Source organism: Primulina eburnea, chromosome 9 (genome assembly GCF_022965805.1).
Source record: "Primulina eburnea isolate SZY01 chromosome 9, ASM2296580v1, whole genome shotgun sequence".
Lineage (NCBI taxonomy): Eukaryota > Viridiplantae > Streptophyta > Magnoliopsida > Lamiales > Gesneriaceae > Primulina > Primulina eburnea.
The window spans coordinates 19,848,084-19,868,189 of NC_133109.1; the positions used below are offsets into that span (position 1 = coordinate 19,848,084).

General features: G+C 39.5%; 2 protein-coding genes across 2 annotated transcripts; one reads left to right on the top strand and one right to left on the bottom strand.

Annotated features, from left to right (window-relative positions):
* The first annotated feature begins 1,402 nt into the window (after nt 1-1,402).
* On the top strand, nt 1,403-3,313 carry LOC140841330 (multiple organellar RNA editing factor 2, chloroplastic-like). Its single transcript, XM_073208654.1, has 4 exons — nt 1,403-1,926; nt 2,179-2,276; nt 2,394-2,459; nt 2,909-3,313. Exons 1-4 carry the CDS (start codon nt 1,478-1,480, stop codon nt 3,049-3,051), a joined length of 756 nt encoding a protein of 251 aa, XP_073064755.1. The 5' UTR covers nt 1,403-1,477; the 3' UTR covers nt 3,052-3,313.
* On the bottom strand, nt 3,140-18,252 carry LOC140841329 (exocyst complex component EXO84A-like). The gene is made up of 7 exons (XM_073208653.1): nt 17,948-18,252; nt 17,044-17,141; nt 5,036-6,083; nt 4,508-4,960; nt 4,135-4,317; nt 3,873-4,009; nt 3,140-3,718 (listed from the first exon to the last, which is right to left on the bottom strand). The coding sequence occupies exons 1-7, from the start codon at nt 18,107-18,109 to the stop codon at nt 3,385-3,387; spliced, it is 2,415 nt and encodes an 804-aa protein (XP_073064754.1). The 5' UTR covers nt 18,110-18,252; the 3' UTR covers nt 3,140-3,384.
* Between the last annotated feature and the right edge of the window lie 1,854 nt (nt 18,253-20,106).

The window sequence follows — 20,106 nt, forward strand, 5'->3', positions numbered from 1 at the left end:
GGTAACATGATGCACGAAAATTGGTTTTTTAGAGTCCTAAGGTTTCGTACTTCGGTTCTAGGTGGGCACTGCTACGGGCTGCCATTTGGGATGTGTTCCAGGGGCCTAATGGAGTCTAGTCATGATCCTAGATGGGATGTGCAAGGGCTGGACGCAATCCAGGAGAGGGCTGCACGTTTTGGAGTTTGGGGGGAAACCAGAGTTCAGTTGGGTCTCCTTGGAGGGTGGGTTGCTGGCTATTGTTAGGGCACACCTAGAGGTCCTAAAGGGGCTGAGCTAGTGTCCTAGATAGGTTGAGGGAAGGCTGATGCGAATGCTAGTTTATGGGAGAAGGCCCCAGAAGGAGCCAGTTTATGGGAGAAGGCCCCAGAAGGAGACCGAATATCGTATTTCCATCGAAATGATATGATGATATGTTAGGCCAAGGCTCAATTAACGGATGAGAGTGTCGCTGATGTCACTGCTGCCTGGTATCATGTTTATATATAGATGGATCTACCGACCTATAGCTGAATTGAAGTCATAAATTAACGATCTGAATTCAATAAAAGAAAACTTATACGTATATGATGATAGGAAATGTTTATGATGAATGGTTTAAAGCTATGCATATTCATGAAAAGCTATTTTTAGTAAAAAAAAAAAATTTATTGATACATGTGACTATATATGTTATACTTGTTATCACGATTATGGTTTGCTGAATCATTAGATTCGTTAGGTGTGATCGATACAGGTGATCATGAATTTATGGAGGACTTGATGGTTGAACTAGCTGGACTGATGGTGCATATAACCCGATGATCTTTGTTAGTTTTCCGTATTATGTTTTTGATTTAAGATTATTTTAAATATTTTTATGACTTTTGATGCTTTTGAGAGGTTTTGAGAGGATTTAAGATGTATATGCTTTATTTTGAAAAATGATAAGTTTAAGTTTGGTTGATGTTTTCAATTTTATGTTTTAAATGCTTTCTTTTGAATTTTCAAATATTAGGTTTTTAGATTTATTTTTAAATGATACAAAATATTTATATTTATATGTATGTGTATGTGTTCGGCCAATAGCTTAAGAAGGAAAAAAAAATTGTTGTACAATAAAAAAAATGAGTAGTGAACGTTTCACCAAACATCTAAGCGCAACCTAACTTCTTAAGTTTGGGACTCCATTGTAACATGCCATCCAATCAAGGGGAAAAAAAATAAGATGCCAAAAAAAATTTCCAAACTAATTTTCATTAAAAACATGGTTAATTATAAAGTTGAATTTATTAATTTGAGCATTCTATTCTTATTTTCTTAACTTTTGAAATTGAAGAAATTCAGTATTCATGGTGAAGTACTCGCCAAAATAATATTTAAGAGATTTGATATATATATCTTTAGACATGTTTGATTTGACAAAAGAAGAAACAAATGAATCTGAGAAACACTACCGATATTATTATCTAAACCCAAACCCTCACAATCTCCACACATGCACAGCCAGTTAACAATGGCCGCCACGAAGGCCCGATTAATCCTGACCGTGCGATCATTCGGAACCACTGCGAGCTCGTTAATCGTCCCCACACGATTCTTCTCCTCCACTGCCTCCATTAGTCCGCCGCTCATTAGGTTCGTTCAACCTATGTCCGCCTCTCGCTCGGCCGCGCCCGCCTTATCACATTCCATGGCGGTAATCTGTCCTAATTACACCAGATTCAACACAATACGCTGCCGGGTTAATAGATCGGGTTCGGGTTATTCGCCCCTGAATTCCGGCTCAAACTTCAGCGACCGGCCGCCCACTGAGATGGCCCCACTCTTCCCCGGCTGCGATTATGAGCACTGGCTTATTGTGATGGATAAGCCTGGTGGGGAAGCGGCAACCAAGCAGCAGATGATTGATTGCTATGTTCAAACCCTAGCTAAAGTGCTCGGAAGGTTGACCTTTTTAGATCTTTTTACCCTTGATGCCGTCTTTCGTTCATAATGTTAGTAATGTACTAGAAATAAAACTTATTGAATGATATGGGTTATCCTCAGATTTCCCTCTTCCTTAAAAGCAAAATTCTTAGAATTTTTACATACTTTTTTCTCGATATTTCGCCATAATTACGCTGATTTGCCACAGAAGTTGAATTACTAGATACGCATATTCTTATATTTGCTGTTTGTTTCGTGTGTTGATGATAGTGAGGAGGAGGCCAAGAAGAAAATATATAATGTTTCTTGTGAGAGGTACTTCGGGTTTGGATGTGAGATTGATGAGGAAACATCTAACAAGCTTGAAGGTTCGTGCGTGAAAATAGCTTTGTGTAAAACACAGGGTTGTTACTTTTGGTATGGACTTTTCGTGGCTTTGGGTTATAATAAGCTTGTGTCATGTGTTTATCTCTTCCTGTATGCAGGTTTACCTGGCGTTCTTTTTGTTCTTCCAGATTCTTATGTTGATGCTGAGAACAAGGACTATGGAGGTAATTCTTCCTATATAAATATTGAAATCAAATGATTTTTTGCTTATAATCTATGACAACTGATTGACAATCTTTCTTTTTTACTTACATTTTCATGTTTCGGGTTGGAATTTTCACGTCTTTTTTTATGCATTTTAGGATTGTTCTTTATTTTACAGTGGGTTTTTACCATTTTTATTGTGTTCATAAACAAACTTGAACTCGATTATCTTTCATCTGAAATAATACATGAAAATATGGATAAAGAGAATGAGATCTTCCATTCTTGGAGAAGAGAATATTTTTGTTATTTGGTTTGCTGAAACTGCATTAGCTTCGGTGTCCATTTGAAGTTATTTTTTGATTAAATAAATGGTCACATTGCACTATTTAGTGGTTCAGAAGAACCTCTTCCTGAGTTCGAATAAGCTGTCTAATCCTGATTGTAAAATATTCTATGGTCTGGGCAGCTGAGCTATTTGTAAATGGAGAGATAGTTCAGCGATCTCCAGAGAGACAAAGGAGAGTTGAGCCTGTGCCTCAGAGAGCTCAAGACAGGCCAAGATACAATGATCGAACCCGGTATGTCAGGCGCCGTGATAATATGCGATGAATGGTGTTCTTTGTTTGGTTTGAGACTCAACTATTTGGTAGTCAGATGGTGGCTTTGTATCAACAGCGCATGTGATTATGGATGTTACTTTTTACTGAAATGGTATGGGCTAATAAACTATGTCTCCTATTGTATCAGAGATGTGGATGAGTCAATCTCATGCCTATAGAACTAAGGACATCATGGTTTAAGGTGATAAATTGTTGATTATATGCTAGGTGTAATGAACTGGTATCACTACATCTTTTGTCCTTTTGCTCCAGTTCTGCTTAAATCTTAGATAGTTTTAAAAAAAAGAAGTATGAAACAAAAAATATTTGTTCATGTAACATTTCATGCTATATTTCTGGTTTCTTGGTTTGAATTTTGTGTTCCGATAGTCATCACTTCAAACCGCCCTTCTTCAAGTGGTATATTATTAGTAGTTCTTGATACTTCTGCATCAGTTTTGCCTTCATTGTCCTCATCATCAGATTCTGAGGCATCTAAAGTCAACAAATCAAGAACCGAAACCGCAGGATCCTTTCCTCCCGCGCATTCATATGATTCTTCTCGAACGATACTATGATCGTTTTCATTTTCTACTGGTTTTTTTGCTTCGAGTTCTTGCAACTTAAGTAGAGCTTTGGTGGCAGCATTTGCTGGCCACCCATCATCATTCAAGCCTCTGCAAGTTAAAAAAATAGGAGCTTTGGCAAGTCTAGAAACTTTTTTTGCGTTGATCTATGCGCATACTTGGTATCTTTTGACCTCCGATGGGATTTCAAAATAATTAATCCAAAAGCACAAATTAGAAAAACTAAAAAAACCGATATAATTACCTTAGAGGTTCCAATCCAGCTGTAGTAGAGGATGCTTCCAAATGGGATACAAAATCCATGGGCACCTGTATTGCATTATCCGACAAGTATCCGCCTTGTCTCGCAATTTCAACCAGAAACTGCGAATCCAAGATCAACTGTTTATGGATTAAAAAAAAAAAGATTAACCGACTCGAATTCTGGATTAAAAAAAAAGATTTAACTGACTTGAAGTTTTCACGTATCGAATATAGGGAATTTTTCTCATAAAGAACATGGATACCTGAATGAATTCTTCACGATTATTTGACAAATCTTGTTTGTCAACCGTCCAGATTTTGGATTCACTTGAAATCCATTTAAATACAGCATCCGCTAGCTCCCTACGAAGACCCATCAACCAATTTTTTTCCATGCAATCTTCATTAGCAAGCTTTTCTAGCTTCTTTAACTCTAAATATAGTTCCTGATCAATATACATAATCGCTAGATGATCTCAGAAAATTCCATATGGGTTCGAACTAATGGCATGACAACTTATGTTGGTCTAAATTACAATTTGATTCGTGTCAATTCTAGACATCAACAAGGTCAAAGTGACCACAAAGACAAATATGCATAATTCAAACACTTCAAATATCAACATTTGAGCATACCAGATAAGGAACGGATGGAATGAGATCATGAATCGTGGACTCGTCCCTGTTGATATGACTCTCGGAACTACATGCTTGATGATCATCATCCGGAGAGAGAATATTTTTCATGTACTGCTTGAAAAAACCGGCTCTGAGTCGACCGTAAACGTCTTGGACGAACAACAGAAAGTTGTGAATCTCAAATTCCGAACCATGGATTCCCTCAAATATATTTCTCATAACGCTCGACGAGAATTGCATTAATGTATAAAGATTAGCCAGAATGTAAATTTCTTGAGTTGGAGACTCTGGTAAGTTGATACTTAAACCTTCTTTCTGTAGGACATATGTGTCACCTGTGAGTGCACTTTCAAGAATAACAATATACGCCACGAACAGATCCAGGATCCCTTTGAGAATCCAACTTTCCATTTGTAGAGAAATTAAAGGCGAAATTTCGTCTGCGAGCGACTACCATCAAGGTAAAAATAATTAATTGTTAGCTCACTTAACTCAAGAATAAAACATACGAGGGGCTTAACGAACCTGAAAGACCGTCATGAATTTCCTACCGCTGTTGGAGAGATAGATATACTCCGGCAGTTCATCAATGATACCTTGATTCCTTCCTGTCAAGATCCCTGATACGAGATATCTATCGAGAACCCAAGTGTCAGACGACGTAAAAATACCAACAACTTTATTCAAATGGTTGATATGGCTTCTCAGAACCTCTTCTATGCAAGGGCGAACGTGCTCGATCAAAGATGGCTGCAGGAATAGCCTTTGAGGCTCTAGCAAAGAGCAGTATGACATTGCAATCTGCACAGTATCTAAGGCTAGCACGAATCTACCATTTATTTGGGGAATGGATGAAACATATTTTTCAAAACAAGATGCGAAGAATTTTATCTCTTCGTCTGCCCATTGAGTTAGTTCCGAATCTTGAGCATGATTTTCTCCATTTAAGGCCACAAAACACCTTGCACATTGAGATATCATTGAACAAACCAACCTCGCTGTTTCTTGAACATACGATACATCAGTTAACTCTTTTGAAGACTGTACATCATATCTACGAGATGCAATGCGAGAATGATAATACTGGAGCAATAGCCTAGTAGCAAGATGTGTTTCACCAAGTTGGGACAGTCCAAGAAGCGCCTTCTGCAGCTCTGGTGCAGAAACCCTAGAATGTATAGCCATTGATGAATATTGATCATAAAGAATAGCCCTTTTCTCAGATATGACCGAGTGATAGAACGTTATCTCATTCGATGAAAATTTTTCACCCGAGAACAAATTTTGGAAAATCTCGCCTTCCATCTTCAGCAGAACAAGAGCATCTTGTAATCTGTGCTCAGAAAGAAGAGTATCCAACATTTCTGAAACTTTTTCTGTGTGAGTTTCCAATAGGTTTGGAGAAGATGGCTCGAGATTCAGAGGTTCTTCGACCATTGTTTCTATGGTCTCCGCAGAGAGAACTTCTAAAGAAATTCCGTCAATGAGGTTCTGTACGAGTTTCTTCTGCGAAGAAGCCTGGTGTTTCAGTCCCACCACTTCGCAACTCAAGATTTCTACCTCATTTAATATTCTGAAAACAAAAGTATACATGTTTCAATGCCTCAAAATACCATGTTACAACCTTGCAGTTAAATTCTTGACCCGCCCACCACCAGATATCTCGAATTTCTTCGCAATTCTTTTACTCAGTAGTATGATCAACACATTAAATATTAGGACAATATCCGACACTAGTAACTGTTAGAGTAGATGCCCTGCAAGCCAACGGTTGGCTAGGGAATTTATTGACTCAAGTGTAATAAACAATCTTTATTTTAATATAATTTATTTTTAATGGTTTCGTTATACTTTATCTGTATACCCATGCAAGCAGCATAGATAAAGTCCTTGATTATGCTTTAATACAAATGAATCGTAATTCGATGTTGAAACTCATTTGTAAACACTGCATATTCTAAATTCGTTCCTAGTCGATTCAGCCGCCTAAAACATGGATAAAGGTCGCTTGAGCTCGAGACTAGCATCTGTGATGTTGTGTACTGCGTTTCTTGGTAAGGGCATAGAGATGTCCAAACATACAGATGGGTAGTCATATGATGATTATACCGAATAACCCTCCCTCGGACTTTCCAAGTGGTTATCATTCATCGAGAGGATAAGTTCGTGGTTATGATTGTACACCATTAGTCCTTACGACCCGGGACAACACTGAGGCTCTATATGCTAGGGCTGTGCTTTGACTCGTTTACCGGCTCCAGGAGAGTCATCAGGTGGCGAGGTTGGGTATAGTTGCGATACATATAGGAGCCAGTGCATTGTAGTCGGGGATTCACCGCTCACCTGCGGGTGTGGATATCCTATGTGATCTAATGAAATAATAGTGCATGGAATCTCTGGCCAGAGTATGAGATGTACGTTGGAGAAGGAGTTCTCCAATAGTACACGCGATGCCACTATTATAGTTATCACATAGTTATCGAATAAATATGCAACCCTCGATGAACCAATGGTTGCAGATTCGATTAGGATATATGAGATGAAGGGACCGTATTGTACGTTAATCATAATCGACTGGTTCTTGCAGGCACTATCAGTGATATCTAGGGGATCATGGGGCGATGCTACTAGACGCTCTTACCATGATCCGATGGGTGCAATCAGAAATGAGTTCTGACATTCTTGATCAAGGTGTTGATGAAAAGAATGGGGCTAACTAGGGTAAGCCCGAATAAGAATAAATATTATTCTGAATCACAAAGAGTTGTGAACCCACGGCTGGCTGTATCCCTGAACCATTGAGGGTCACACAAGCACTGGATCGTTTTTTCCCGTTGAGAGAATAAATTCAAGGAGTTGAATTTATATTATGATATAGTAAATTCAAAGAGTTGAATTTATGATAATTAAATTTTGAGAAAATAAATTCAAAGAGTTGAATTTATGAGATAGTAAATTCAAGAAGTTGAATTTATGAAATTTGGAGAGAATAAATTCAAGGAGTTGAATTTATAAAATTTGATAATTTAATTTATTAAACTCAAAAGTTGGGTTTATTAAATATTAAATTTTGGAGGTGATAAAATTCAAGGAGTTGAATTTATAATTTAAATATTAAATTCAAATGTTGAATTTATAATGTATTTAATTTATTAAAGCTCAAATGTTGAGTTTATTAAATAATAAATTAAATATGATGGGTAATATATTTAATGGACTTGTAGGAGTACAAGTCCAATATATTAAATAATTAAAGTTTAATGGACTTTGATTAATTAATTAAACTAGTTGGACTAGTCCAATTAATTAATTTAGCTCATTAATGTTAATTAAATGGGTCCAATTATTTTATTATGGTAATTAGACCAGAGATGTTTTATTTAAATGGGAGACCTAAAAACCTAGTCTCCATAAGATATGCATTGAGATTGCATTTGATAAGGCATGCATTTTAGAATCTTAAATTTACTTAATTAATTGGATTAATTAAGTAAATAATTGTAAGGCTCGAGAATTATCAACTGGCATTGATGTTAGACTGGTAAAGGTAAGAATGCATGACATTTAAATCAGAATTGTGAGGTTTGGGCCGAAGCCACACCGCACCCGCGGTACAGGAAGGACCGCACCCGCGGTGCATTGACAGAAAATTTGGTGAATTTGTGCGAAGCCAGACCGCACCCGCGGTGCTAGTAAGACCGCACCCGCGGTGGTGCGACCGCACCCGCGGTCCGAGAATTTCAGAAAATACAAGGGCTGCCGTGAGCACAGCGCACTCTCGCTCTTGAGATACCGCACCCGCGGTAGTGCGTGTCATTTGAAAAGCATAAACACTCGTCCCTTTGCATGCAATATATGATAGGTGTCTTCATTTCCCTTGCATTCAGAACAAGAACCGAGACCCCTCTCCATGGAATGCTTTCAAGCTTTCTTCATAGCACACTTGGAATTGTGAGAGATTTACACATCTGATTTGGAATCCGAGTGAAGATTCTTGCTCCTGGTATCACAAGCTTCATAAGGGTATACTTTTTACTCACTTGCACCATGTTTCGAAATATATGTGTTGGGGGAATTCAGATTTGAGTTAGAATATGTGTTCTTGATATCTTGAGCTTGGTATATTCGTTACCGGATTGATTTTCGGAAACCGTATGCTATTATTCGAACTTTCAGCATGTATTATGTTAAGATTGTATAGATTTCAGCTTGTGTATTGAAGTGTTGATGAGATTATGAGGTGATTGTGAGTGAGTATATTGGTTTGAGATTATCGGTATCGAAGAAGTACGCCGTTATGCCGTCAACTTGTACCGAGACTGATTATTGATTATTCCAAGACTTGTTTGAGTTGTGTTTTGATATAGAACATTTGTATATGGTCATTTCAGATTAGTCTTGACAGAGTGACATTCCGACTTCAAGATCTCGACACAGACAGTGCGACAAGAAAGGTATAATTCATGTGGTCACGGGATTGCACAATTCGATTCAGATTTGATACGAGTTTCCCTAAATCACATACTAGATTGTTATTACATTTGATTATGTAATGTCTTGTTTATTGATTTATATTCGAGTCCTGAGATAGGAGATATTGGCAGATTTGTCAAAACTAGACGTTTCGGTGTATCGACGCATAGGAGCAGATTTGCTATATGTGTAGACCCTCGATACAGAGTTGACCGAAGTCTTGGAATAAGACGTACCGTCACCCCGAGTGGTTGGGTAGGTGACAGACCGTCTTATTCACACCGGGATCCCTAGATTAGAAACGAATCGAGTCAAGAACTATATGTTGAGTACAGACTTGTATTCTTTTACCTGTTGTAGATTTTACATTCATGTTACTTGATATATGCTATGCTTTTGTATATGATTATTACATTGCATGCATCCATGTTTTATACTGGGATATGTTCTCACCGGAGTTATCCGGCTGTTGTTGTGTCTGTATGTGTGCATGGCAACAGGTGGGGCAGGATCTGGGTCACGAGGCAGATGAGAGATTGTTGATATCGTGGAGGTCTCGGGCGTTGCAGAGTCCTAGTGTTTTCTTATGAGACTTGTACTACTTATGTTTGTAGTTGGTATTTAAACACAAGCGTATGGTTGTACTAGACAGACGTGTATGTACATTATGTTGTTTATTTCAGTTAAAGACATGTTTTGCTTTAATTATACATTTGAATTAATGTTAAAAGCAAATTTTTGACCCACATTTTCGAGCAAAGATCCAATAAATCCCAAAAGAATTGAGTTAGAGCCCGGGTCCCCACAACAGGTGGTATCAGAGCCGTAGGTTCTGTAAATTGAGATAGAATAGAATGAGCGTGGTAGATCGAGTCATCTTCCTTGCTTTTGGGATGCTAGCATGCTTTATTGCTTTCCCTATTATATGTTGTTGTATTATCTGAATTGATTTACAGCATTTCAAGCCTGAATCAGAACCGATTCTCGATCAGAGGTATATGATCAGAGGAGGGCTGAGACAGATTGCATAATTTGTGTACTAATCAGTTTGATAATCAGATTTATGCCGCCTAGACGTATACCACAGCCAGAGCAGGGTAGTACATCCGGTGCACAGATGGATGTTACCGCTACGCCGATGGAGACCTTATTGAAGAGATTTCAGTCTTTCCATCCACCTACCCTGAAGGGCACAGAGAGTGCAGTAGAGTGTGAGAGCTGGCTTGATGATATCGAGATGTTGTTTGAGTCTTTGGCATATACTGATGAGCGACGTGTGAAACTGATAGGGCATCAGATGCAGGAGGTTGCCAAGAGCTGGTGGCTGACTACGAAGAGAGCCTTGGAGCACCGAGGCATTGATATCACGTGGAAAGTCTTCAAGGATGAGTTCTATCAGCGCTTCTTCCCCGTTTCCTACCGAAAAGATAAAGGAGCTGAATTTGCGAATTTAAGGCAGGGACAGTGGAACATCGAGGAGTATGTGGCTAAATTTTCTGCGTTGCTTCGATTTGCACCGCATGTAGCAGGGAATGACGAGGCAGTGGCCGATCAGTTCATCAACGGGTTGAACCCAGATGTTTTTACTTTGGTGAACACGGGACGGCCTAATACTTTTCAGAGGCACTGAACAGAGCTAAGGGAGCAGAGGCTGGCTTGATCAGGCAGCTAGGCGCTTCTTACAGTGTTCAGGGGCAGAGACAGCCACAGCCTACCACTCAGCTTCCACCACCTCCTCCTCGCTTCGATAGTGGATCTAGTGGTAGTGGCAAGAAGGAATTTTTGAAAGCTAAGGGCAAGCAATTTAAGAAATCCGGGAGCAGTTCATCGAGTTCGAGTGGATCTCGACAGAGAGGTCAGGGGTCAGATTACAGTGGCGCGTACTGCACTTCGTGCGGAGGGCGACATGCCACGGAGCAGTGTCAAGGAGTTATGGAACGTTGCAACATCTGTAGGCAACAGGGACTCTTTGCCAGAGTTTGTCCCCAGAGAGGTGCACAACGATTCCAGAGAACAGGGTCATCAGCACCAGTGCCACAGATGGAGAGACAGGCATCCTCTGTACACTCCTTTCAGCCACCCTCCACACAGACCCAGCAGAGACCAGGAGGTAGTCAAACGGTGAGTCAGCCTCCCAGACAGCAGGCACGTGTCTTTGCCCTGACAGAGGAGCAGGCACAGGAGGCGACAGATGACGTCATTGCAGGTAGCTGTTTTCTTTGCGGTTATCCTGCATATGTGTTGATAGACACAGGTGCATCTCATACATTTATATCTGAACATTTTGCATTGAGACATTCATTGCCTGTTGAGCCGATGTCTACGGTAGTGTCTATAGCTTCTCCGTTGGGAAGTGGTTTGATATTTGTGACTACTGTTAGACACTGTATGCTTCAGTTTGAAGGGCATGAGATCGATCTTGATTGTGTAGTACTTGGTTTAGCTGATTTTGATTGTATAGTTGGTATAGACATGTTGACCAAGTACAGGGCCACTGTAGACTGTTTCCACAAGATTGTCAGATTCAGACCCGACATGACAGATGAGTGGAAATTCTACGGCAAGGGTTCCAGATCTCGGATTCCTTTAGTATCTGCTCTGACTATGAGTAGATTGCTTCAGAGAGGAGCAGAGGGCTTTCTCGTATATTCAGTAGATCTACTGAAGTCGAGCCCAGCATTGGAAGATCTGCCAGTGGTTTGCGAGTTTGCAGATGTATTCCCAGATGAGATTCCAGGGTTACCTCCAGCTCGAGAGGTTGATTTCAGCATAGATCTTATGCCCGGTTCTGTTCCTATTTCGAGAGCTCCGTATAGGATGGCACCGATAGAACTGAAAGAGCTGAAAGCACAGTTGGAAGATCTTTTGTCCAAGGGATACATTAGACCAAGCGTGTCTCCTTGGGGTGCTCCGGTGCTTTTCGTTCGAAAGAAAGATGGTTCGATGCGACTGTGTATTGATTACAGACAGTTAAACAAGGCAACAGTAAAGAACAAGTATCCTTTGCCGCGCATCGACGATTTGTTTGATCAGTTACAGGGATCTTTGGTATACTCGAAGATTGATTTGAGATCAGGGTATCATCAGCTCAGAGTTAGAGACGTTGATATTCCGAAGACTGCATTTCGAACCAGGTATGGGCACTACGAGTTTATTGTTATGCCTTTTGGTTTGACAAATGCACCTGCGGTATTTATGAGTTTGATGAACCGCATTTTTCAGAGATATTTAGATGATTTTGTGATTTTGTTCATTGATGATATTTTGGTGTATTCGAAGAGTCTGACTGAACATGCAGATCATCTGAGAATTGTACTGAAGACTTTGAGAAAAGAGCAGTTGTATGCTAAACTGTCCAAGTGCGAATTTTGGCTGAGACAGGTTGTCTTCTTGGGGCATATTATATCTGGAGAGGGTATTGCGGTAGATCCGAGTAAATTTGAGGCTGTGATCAGTTGGCCGAGACCGATTTCTGTGCCTGAGATACGCAGTTTCATGGGTCTAGCCGGGTATTATCGTCGTTTTATCCGAGATTTCTCCAGTATAGCGAAGCCTATAACCCAGTTGACACAGAAGAACATACCATTTGTGTGGTCTGAAGATTGTGAAGCCAGTTTTGTAGAGCTGAAGAAGAGGCTGACTAGTGCGCCTGTCTTGACGATTCCTTCAGGTACAGGTGAGTTCGTTGTATATTGTGACGCATCTCACAGAGGACTAGGATGTGTTCTTATGCAGCGAGGGCACGTGATAGCGTACGCCTCTAGACAGCTGAAGCCGCACGAGACCCGTTATCCGATTCATGATCTTGAATTGGCGGCGATTGTATTTGCACTCAAGATCTGGCGTCATTATCTGTATGGTGAGAAATTTGAGATCTATTCCGATCATAAGAGCCTGAAGTATCTCTTTTCTCAGTCAGAGTTGAACATGAGGCAGCGACGATGGCTTGATCTGCTGAAAGATTTTGATTGCGAGATCAAGTACCATCCAGGGAAGTCGAATGCAGCGGCAAACGCCTTAAGTCGAAAGGTATGTTTTTTGTCCTTGTCGACTATAGGTGTATCGAGTTTAGTAGAAGATTGTTGCTTGTCTGGGTTGACATTTGATACAGAGAGTAGACCGTTGCGACTTGCTGCGATTCAGATTGAGCCAGATCTGATTTTGAGGATCAAAGAAGCGTAGAGAACCGATCCGAGCGTTCAGAAATCGATTGATATGGTCAGAGTTGGTCATATATCAGAGTATCAGGTTAGAGATTCTGTTCTGTATGTGAATAACCCCTTAGTAGTGCCAGAGATTTCAGATTTGAGACGACAGATCATGTCGGAGGCACACTGTAGTCGGTTCAGCATTCATCCTGGTGGCAGGAAGATGTATAACGACTTGAAGACACAATTCTGGTGGAAGCAGATGAAGACAGACATTACAGAGTTTGTGTCTAAGTGCCTGAATTGCCAGCAGGTGAAGGCAAAAAGAAAGAAGCCCGGAGGTTTACTTCAGAGTTTGTCTGTTCCTGAATGGAAATGGGATCACATTTCCATGGACTTCGTGACGAAGTTACCTCGATCTTCGCGGGGCTGTGATGCAATTTGGGTTGTGATAGACAGATTGACCAAATCAGCGTGCTTTATTCCGTACAGAATGACCTATCGACACGATCAGATGGCAGAGTTGTATGTCAGAGAGGTCGTCAGATTGCACGGTGTGCCGAAGTCGATCGTATCAGATCGTGATCCACGATTTACTTCTCACTTTTGGCACAGCTTGCAGCAGGCTTTGGGTACGAACTTACACCTGAGCACTGCTTATCATCCTCAGACGGACGGACAGTCAGAGCGAACTATCCAGACCTTAGAGGACATGCTGAGAGCTGTAGTACTAGATTTCGGTACTAGTTGGCAAGATTCATTGCCGTTGTGTGAGTTTTCATACAACAACAGCTATCAGACTAGCATCGAGATGGCACCGTTCGAAGCTTTATACGGAAAGAAGTACAGATCTCCATTGTACTGGGATGATATTTCTGAGGTACCAGAGTTGGGGCCTGATGTGATTCGTGAGATGACCGAAAAAGTGAAGATCATTCAGAAACGAATGAAGACGACACAGGATAGGTAGGCGAAATACGCCAATATCAGACGCAGACCGTTGATATTTGAACAGGGAGACAGAGTATTTTTGAAGATTTCACCTTTCAGAGGCGTTGTCAGATTTGGAAAGAAAGGGAAGTTGTCTCCTAGATACGTCGGTCCGTATGAAATTCTTGAGAAGATTGGCGATCGAGCATACAGACTTGCTCTTCCTCCTTCACTGTCCGGTATACATGACGTTTTTCATGTATCGATGTTGCGCAGATACATGCCGGATGATTCTCATGTCATTCAACCCGACGAAGCCGAGCTGGATCAGACTTTGAGCTATGTTGAAAGACCGATACAGATTCTTGATCGGAAAGAAAAACAGCTCAGAATGAAGTCCATTCCGCTGGTGAAGGTTCAGTGGAGTCGTCAGGGCATCGAGGAAGCGACTTGGGAGACAGAGTCTGATATGAGACAGAAACATCCAGAGCTATTTATATGATGTAAGTCTTCCTTGCAATTTTGATTAGACTGTTTCATATATACTTGCATGATTACTTGTTAACGAGTTCGAGGACGAACTCCTGTGTAAGAGGGGGAGAAATGTAAGGCTCGAGAATTATCAACTGGCATTGATGTTAGACTGGTAAAGGTAAGAATGCATGACATTTAAATCAGAATTGTGAGGTTTGGGCCGAAGCCACACCGCACCCGCGGTACAGGAAGGACCGCACCCGCGGTGCATTGACAGAAAATTTGGTGAATTTGTGCGAAGCAAGACCGCACCCGCGGTGCTAGTAAGACCGCACCCGCGGTGGTGCGACCGCACCCGCGGTCATGCAAGGACCGCACCCGCGGTCCGAGAATTTCAGAAAATACAAGGGCTGCCGTGAGCACAGCGCACCCGCGCTCTTGAGATACCGCACCCGCGGTAGTGCGTGTCATTTGAAAAGCATAAACACTCGTCCCTTTGCATGCAATATATGATAGGTGTCTTCATTTCCCTTGCATTCAGAACAAGAACCGAGACCCCTCTCCATGGAATGCTTTCAAGCTTTCTTCATAGCACACTTGGAATTGTGAGAGATTTACACATCTGATTTGGAATCCGAGTGAAGATTCTTGCTCCTGGTATCACAAGCTTCATAAGGGTATAATTTTTACTCACTTGCACCATGTTTCGAAATATATGTGTTGGGGGAATTCAGATTTGAGTTAGAATATGTGTTCTTGATATCTTGAGCTTGGTATATTCGTTACCGGATTGATTTTCGGAAACCGTATGCTATTATTCGAACTTTCAGCATGTATTATGTTAAGATTGTATAGATTTCAGCTTGTGTATTGAAGTGTTGATGAGATTATGAGGTGATTGTGAGTGAGTATATTGGTGTGAGATTATCGGTATCGAAGAAGTACGCCGTTATGCCGTCAACTTGTACCGAGACTGATTATTGATTATTCCAAGACTTGTTTGAGTTGTGTTTTGATATAGAACATTTGTATATGGTCATTTCAGATTAGTCTTGTCAGAGTGACATTCCGACTTCAAGATCTCGACACAGACAGTGCGACAAGAAAGGTATAATTCATGTGGTCACGGGATTGCACAACTCGATTCAGATTTGATACGAGTTTCTCTAAATCACATACTAGATTGTTATTACATTTGATTATGTAATGTCTTGTTTATTGATTTATATTCGAGTCCTGAGATAGGAGATATTGACAGATTTGTCAAAACTAGACGTTTCGGTGTATCGACGCATAGGAGCAGATTTGCTATATGTGTAGACCCTCGATACAGAGTTGACCGAAGTCTAGGAATAAGATGTACCGTCACCCCGAGTGGTTGGGTAGGTGACAGACCGTCTTATTCACACCGGGATCCCTAGATTAGAAACGAATCGAGTCCAGAACTATATGTTGAGTACAGACTTGTATTCTTTTACCTGTTGTAGATTTTACATTCATGTTACTTGATATATGCTATGATTTTGTATATGATTATTACATTGCATGCATCCATGTTTTATACTGGGATATGTTCTCACCGGAGTTATCCGGCTGTTGTTGTGTCTGTATGTGTGCATGGCAACAGGTGGGGCAGGATCTGGGTAACGAGGCAGATGAGAGATTGTTGATAGCGTGGAGGTCTCGGGCGTTTTAGAGTCCTAGTGTTTTCTTATGAGACTTGTACTACTTATGTTTGTAGTTGGTATTTAAACACTAGCGTATGGTTGTACTAGACAGACGTGTATGTACATTATGTTGTTTATTTCAGTTAAAGACATGTTTTGCTTTAATTATACATTTGAATTAATGTTAAAAGCAAATTTTTGACCCACATTTTCGAGCAAAGATCCAATAAATCCCAAAAGAATTGAGTTAGAGTCCGGGTCCCCACAATAATAGATTAGAAAGATAATTAGAATTTTTTATTCTAATGGCATGCAATTATCTAGAATAAAAAGGGTAGCCTCCAATTCATGAAAAAGAGATTTTCGAGAATCTCAATGAAAAACTCCTCAAATATTTTCGGCCATATCAAGAGGAATTTTGGTTTGTGCCGCCGCTCTCGTTTTTGATCTCAACGTAAAATCTCTTCTAGTTTTTCTAGTGCAAATCAGAAGAGGAACAATTTTTCTAGTCGTGGACCTAATTAGATGAAACGAAAGGAGTCTCTTGAAGAAAGTTCGTAGGGATTCATCAAGAGCTAGATCTGTTATACCGGATCGGTTGGTGTCCAGTGATTAATTCACCAAAGGTATATAACTCTAACGCCCTATGAATGTTATGAAAATCATACGAGCGTCCAAATCAAATATATTTTGATTGTCAAAATAAAATAAAAATTTTAAAACTTCCGCTGCGTTTGGGCGTGTAGAAACCGGGATCCAACAGTAACTCCAAACAATGAGCAAGGACAAGGATTTTGATTTCGTTACAAGTTGATTGTTTTCATAAATATCAAGAACTTACGCAAGAAAGGCAGTGTAGTTCGAATAGATGTTCTTTTGAAAATCCTCATCGGATTCTTGCTTCAGCTCAAGAAGTTCCGAACATAAGTGCTGGATACCCTACATAAACCAACCAAAAGCAATCCCATGAATTCTTGATACAGAATGTTCGAACTGGTGTGCCCAAAAAGTTCCAGTTTTATTCATAATCTTTTCCAATTGTAAGTTTCTCTTTCTCCTATTTTTTGTAAAACCTTCAATCCTTCGCCAAATTTTCAAATCTTCCCCATCCAAGTAAACAAAAGAATACCTGGCCTTAAGCTCAAAGGGGAGACAACAAATTTAAAAAGACTAGCATTCTAGGTAGAAGTACTTTCAAAGTTTCAAGTTTATTAACCGCTCAATGCACACTTCTTGAGAAAGCGGCGTAAGACAACTTATCATGGGCTTGTTTCCCTCAACTATTTGATATATGCAAGACTAGTGAATGCTGGCAGCGGGTATACTCTCATGGATCTGGACACATGGGCCAGATTACTATCCATCGACTTGGCACGAGGGTCGACATGGGAAAAACTGTATATGTGTGTTAATCCATCCTGGATTCCTTGTAATGTGATTACGTGCCACAACAACAATGGCGACTCAATTATCGCCTTTTCCCAGGTCACACATTTTGCTATGCCGCCTATAACAAGAACGTCCATCGTAGTTCGTAAGTGTAAGAGAAGACTCCAATATTATCCCAAAAACAAGCTTAAGTTCTCAAGCTTATTACTTACAACATAATTATTTGTGGAGCCACTGTAGGAGGAACTCGCTGACAAATTAAATTATGCTAAGGAAAATGTGTTTGATAAAAAAACTTTGACATATGAAAATACTCGAAAAGTTTTCAAAAACAAAAGTTTTGCTAGGAAAATAACCTTGGCAGTCATGGATTGGAGACGTTCTGTATCCTCGTCTTCATGACTCGAAATATACGAAGAATCCGCAGTTGAGCGGCCCTCCGATGATTCATGGTCAGCCATTTCTTGATCGTGGTCTCTGAATCGAAAACTTGGTTTTGAATATGAGGTTGATTCCATGTGGGAATGAAGATCTGATCAAATATCTTTATTATTTTTGGAAGTTGAATTTTCTTCGGGATGAATGAATATGAAGTTTGTTTTCCGAGTATTGTTGCTTGGGAAGCTTTGGTTTGCCCGTTGGATGGTTTGTTTTCCGAGTATTGTTGCTTGGGAAGCTTTGGTTGGCCCGTTGGATCGCAACAAATAATTAATTTGCCGGCGCTGGAACTTTGGAAATGAATGCCGTTTCGTCCTGGAGTGTTTTTATTAAAACTGTTTATTCGTCCTCATGTTTGCCGATTAGTAATTTTTGTCATCAATGAGTTTTATGTTTTGGATCTCGGTTTTCTCGTTCCCAAAACGCAGCGTAAGTTTAATTTTTTTTTAAATTTATTTTGACAATCAAAATATATATACTTGACCACTCGTATGATTTTATAAATTAAACATACATAGGATGTTTAAAACTTCTATCTTTGGTGAACAATTTTCACTTAGCTCCAATTACGCCGGTATAAACGAACGTAGCTCTTGTTTTAAATCCACATACGTTCTTCAAATCTTCTTTCTTTAATGTTCCTATCAAGTCCACAACTAGATCGTTTGTTTCTCTTCAAATTTACACTAGAAATTTAGAAGAAGTTTTTACGTTGAAGATAAAAAATCGAGAGGCGGCTCAACCCCAAAATTGCTTCAAGGTGGCCGAAATATTTGAGAGGAAATATAAAGGAATTTTCGAAAATTTTGAAGTGTGGTGGCTAGGTATTTATGTCTCACTTTTTTTATAAAACCTCCATGACCTAATTACCATAATATAATAATTGGCCCTATTTAACTAATATTAACGAGCTTGATTAATTAATTGGGCTAGTCCAACTAATTAAATTAATTAATCAAAGTCAATTAAAAACTTTAATTATTTGGTATGTTGGACTTGTACTCCTACAAGCCCGTTAAACATGCTTCCCACCGATTTTAATTTAATATTTAATAAACTCAACTTTGGAGTTTAATAAAATAAATCTATAATAAATTCAACTACTTGAATTTTATCACCTCCAAAATTTAATATTTAATAAACTCAACTTTTGAGTTTAATAAATTAAATTCTCAAAATTTTATATATTCAATTCCTTGAATTTATTCTCTCAAAATTTAATTATCATAAATTCAACTCCTTGAATTTACCATATCATAATATAAATTTAACTTCTTGAATTTATTCTTTCAACGAGAACAAATGATCCAGTACTTGTGTGTAGAGGCACGCACGTATTTCGTATTTGAAAATTTGCGAACAACTTAAATTTTTTTCTCTTTAAATAAACAACATGCCTCATCTATAAATAAACTGATAAAGATTTTAAAGTTTTAAAGTAGCAGCGGAAGTAAATAATGTTTTTAAAACCATAACTTAAAAATAATTCATCAACGTGAAAATTGAATTTGAATAAAAATTGTAAGTGCTGAAAATGAGGTACTCGCGGGTTCCTACTACTGCCGACCTAAGATGGCTCACTGGTCCCCGCTCTCGGTCTCGACCTCATCAGTACCTACAACAATCAAGTGTAGTGAGTCTAAAGACTCAGCATGCATATATCATGGATAACAAGTAAATATATCATAAAATTTGGCGTAACGTAAAAATATCGTATCGTAAAATGTAACGTCAAAATCGTGTCATGAATAATTATAAATACGTGCATAACTGAAAATCGTACGTAAAATGTTCGCTCAATAGAGCCCTGTCATAAAATAGTATATCATAATTTTCTGTTGAGATAATGTTCTACGCTAGTGACCCATAACATAACATATCATAACATGTACGTCTGATCAGACTAAACCACAGTATACTAGGAGGTAGAGATCATCGCAGCCCTTGGACTGTATATCCGTACCCATACATAAACATAAACCGGTCGTAGGCCACCGGGTGAAACAATCCCATAAGCATAATCCCATAAGCGTGAGGTTGCCACAAGACATATCGCATATATCTCAAAAATAAACAT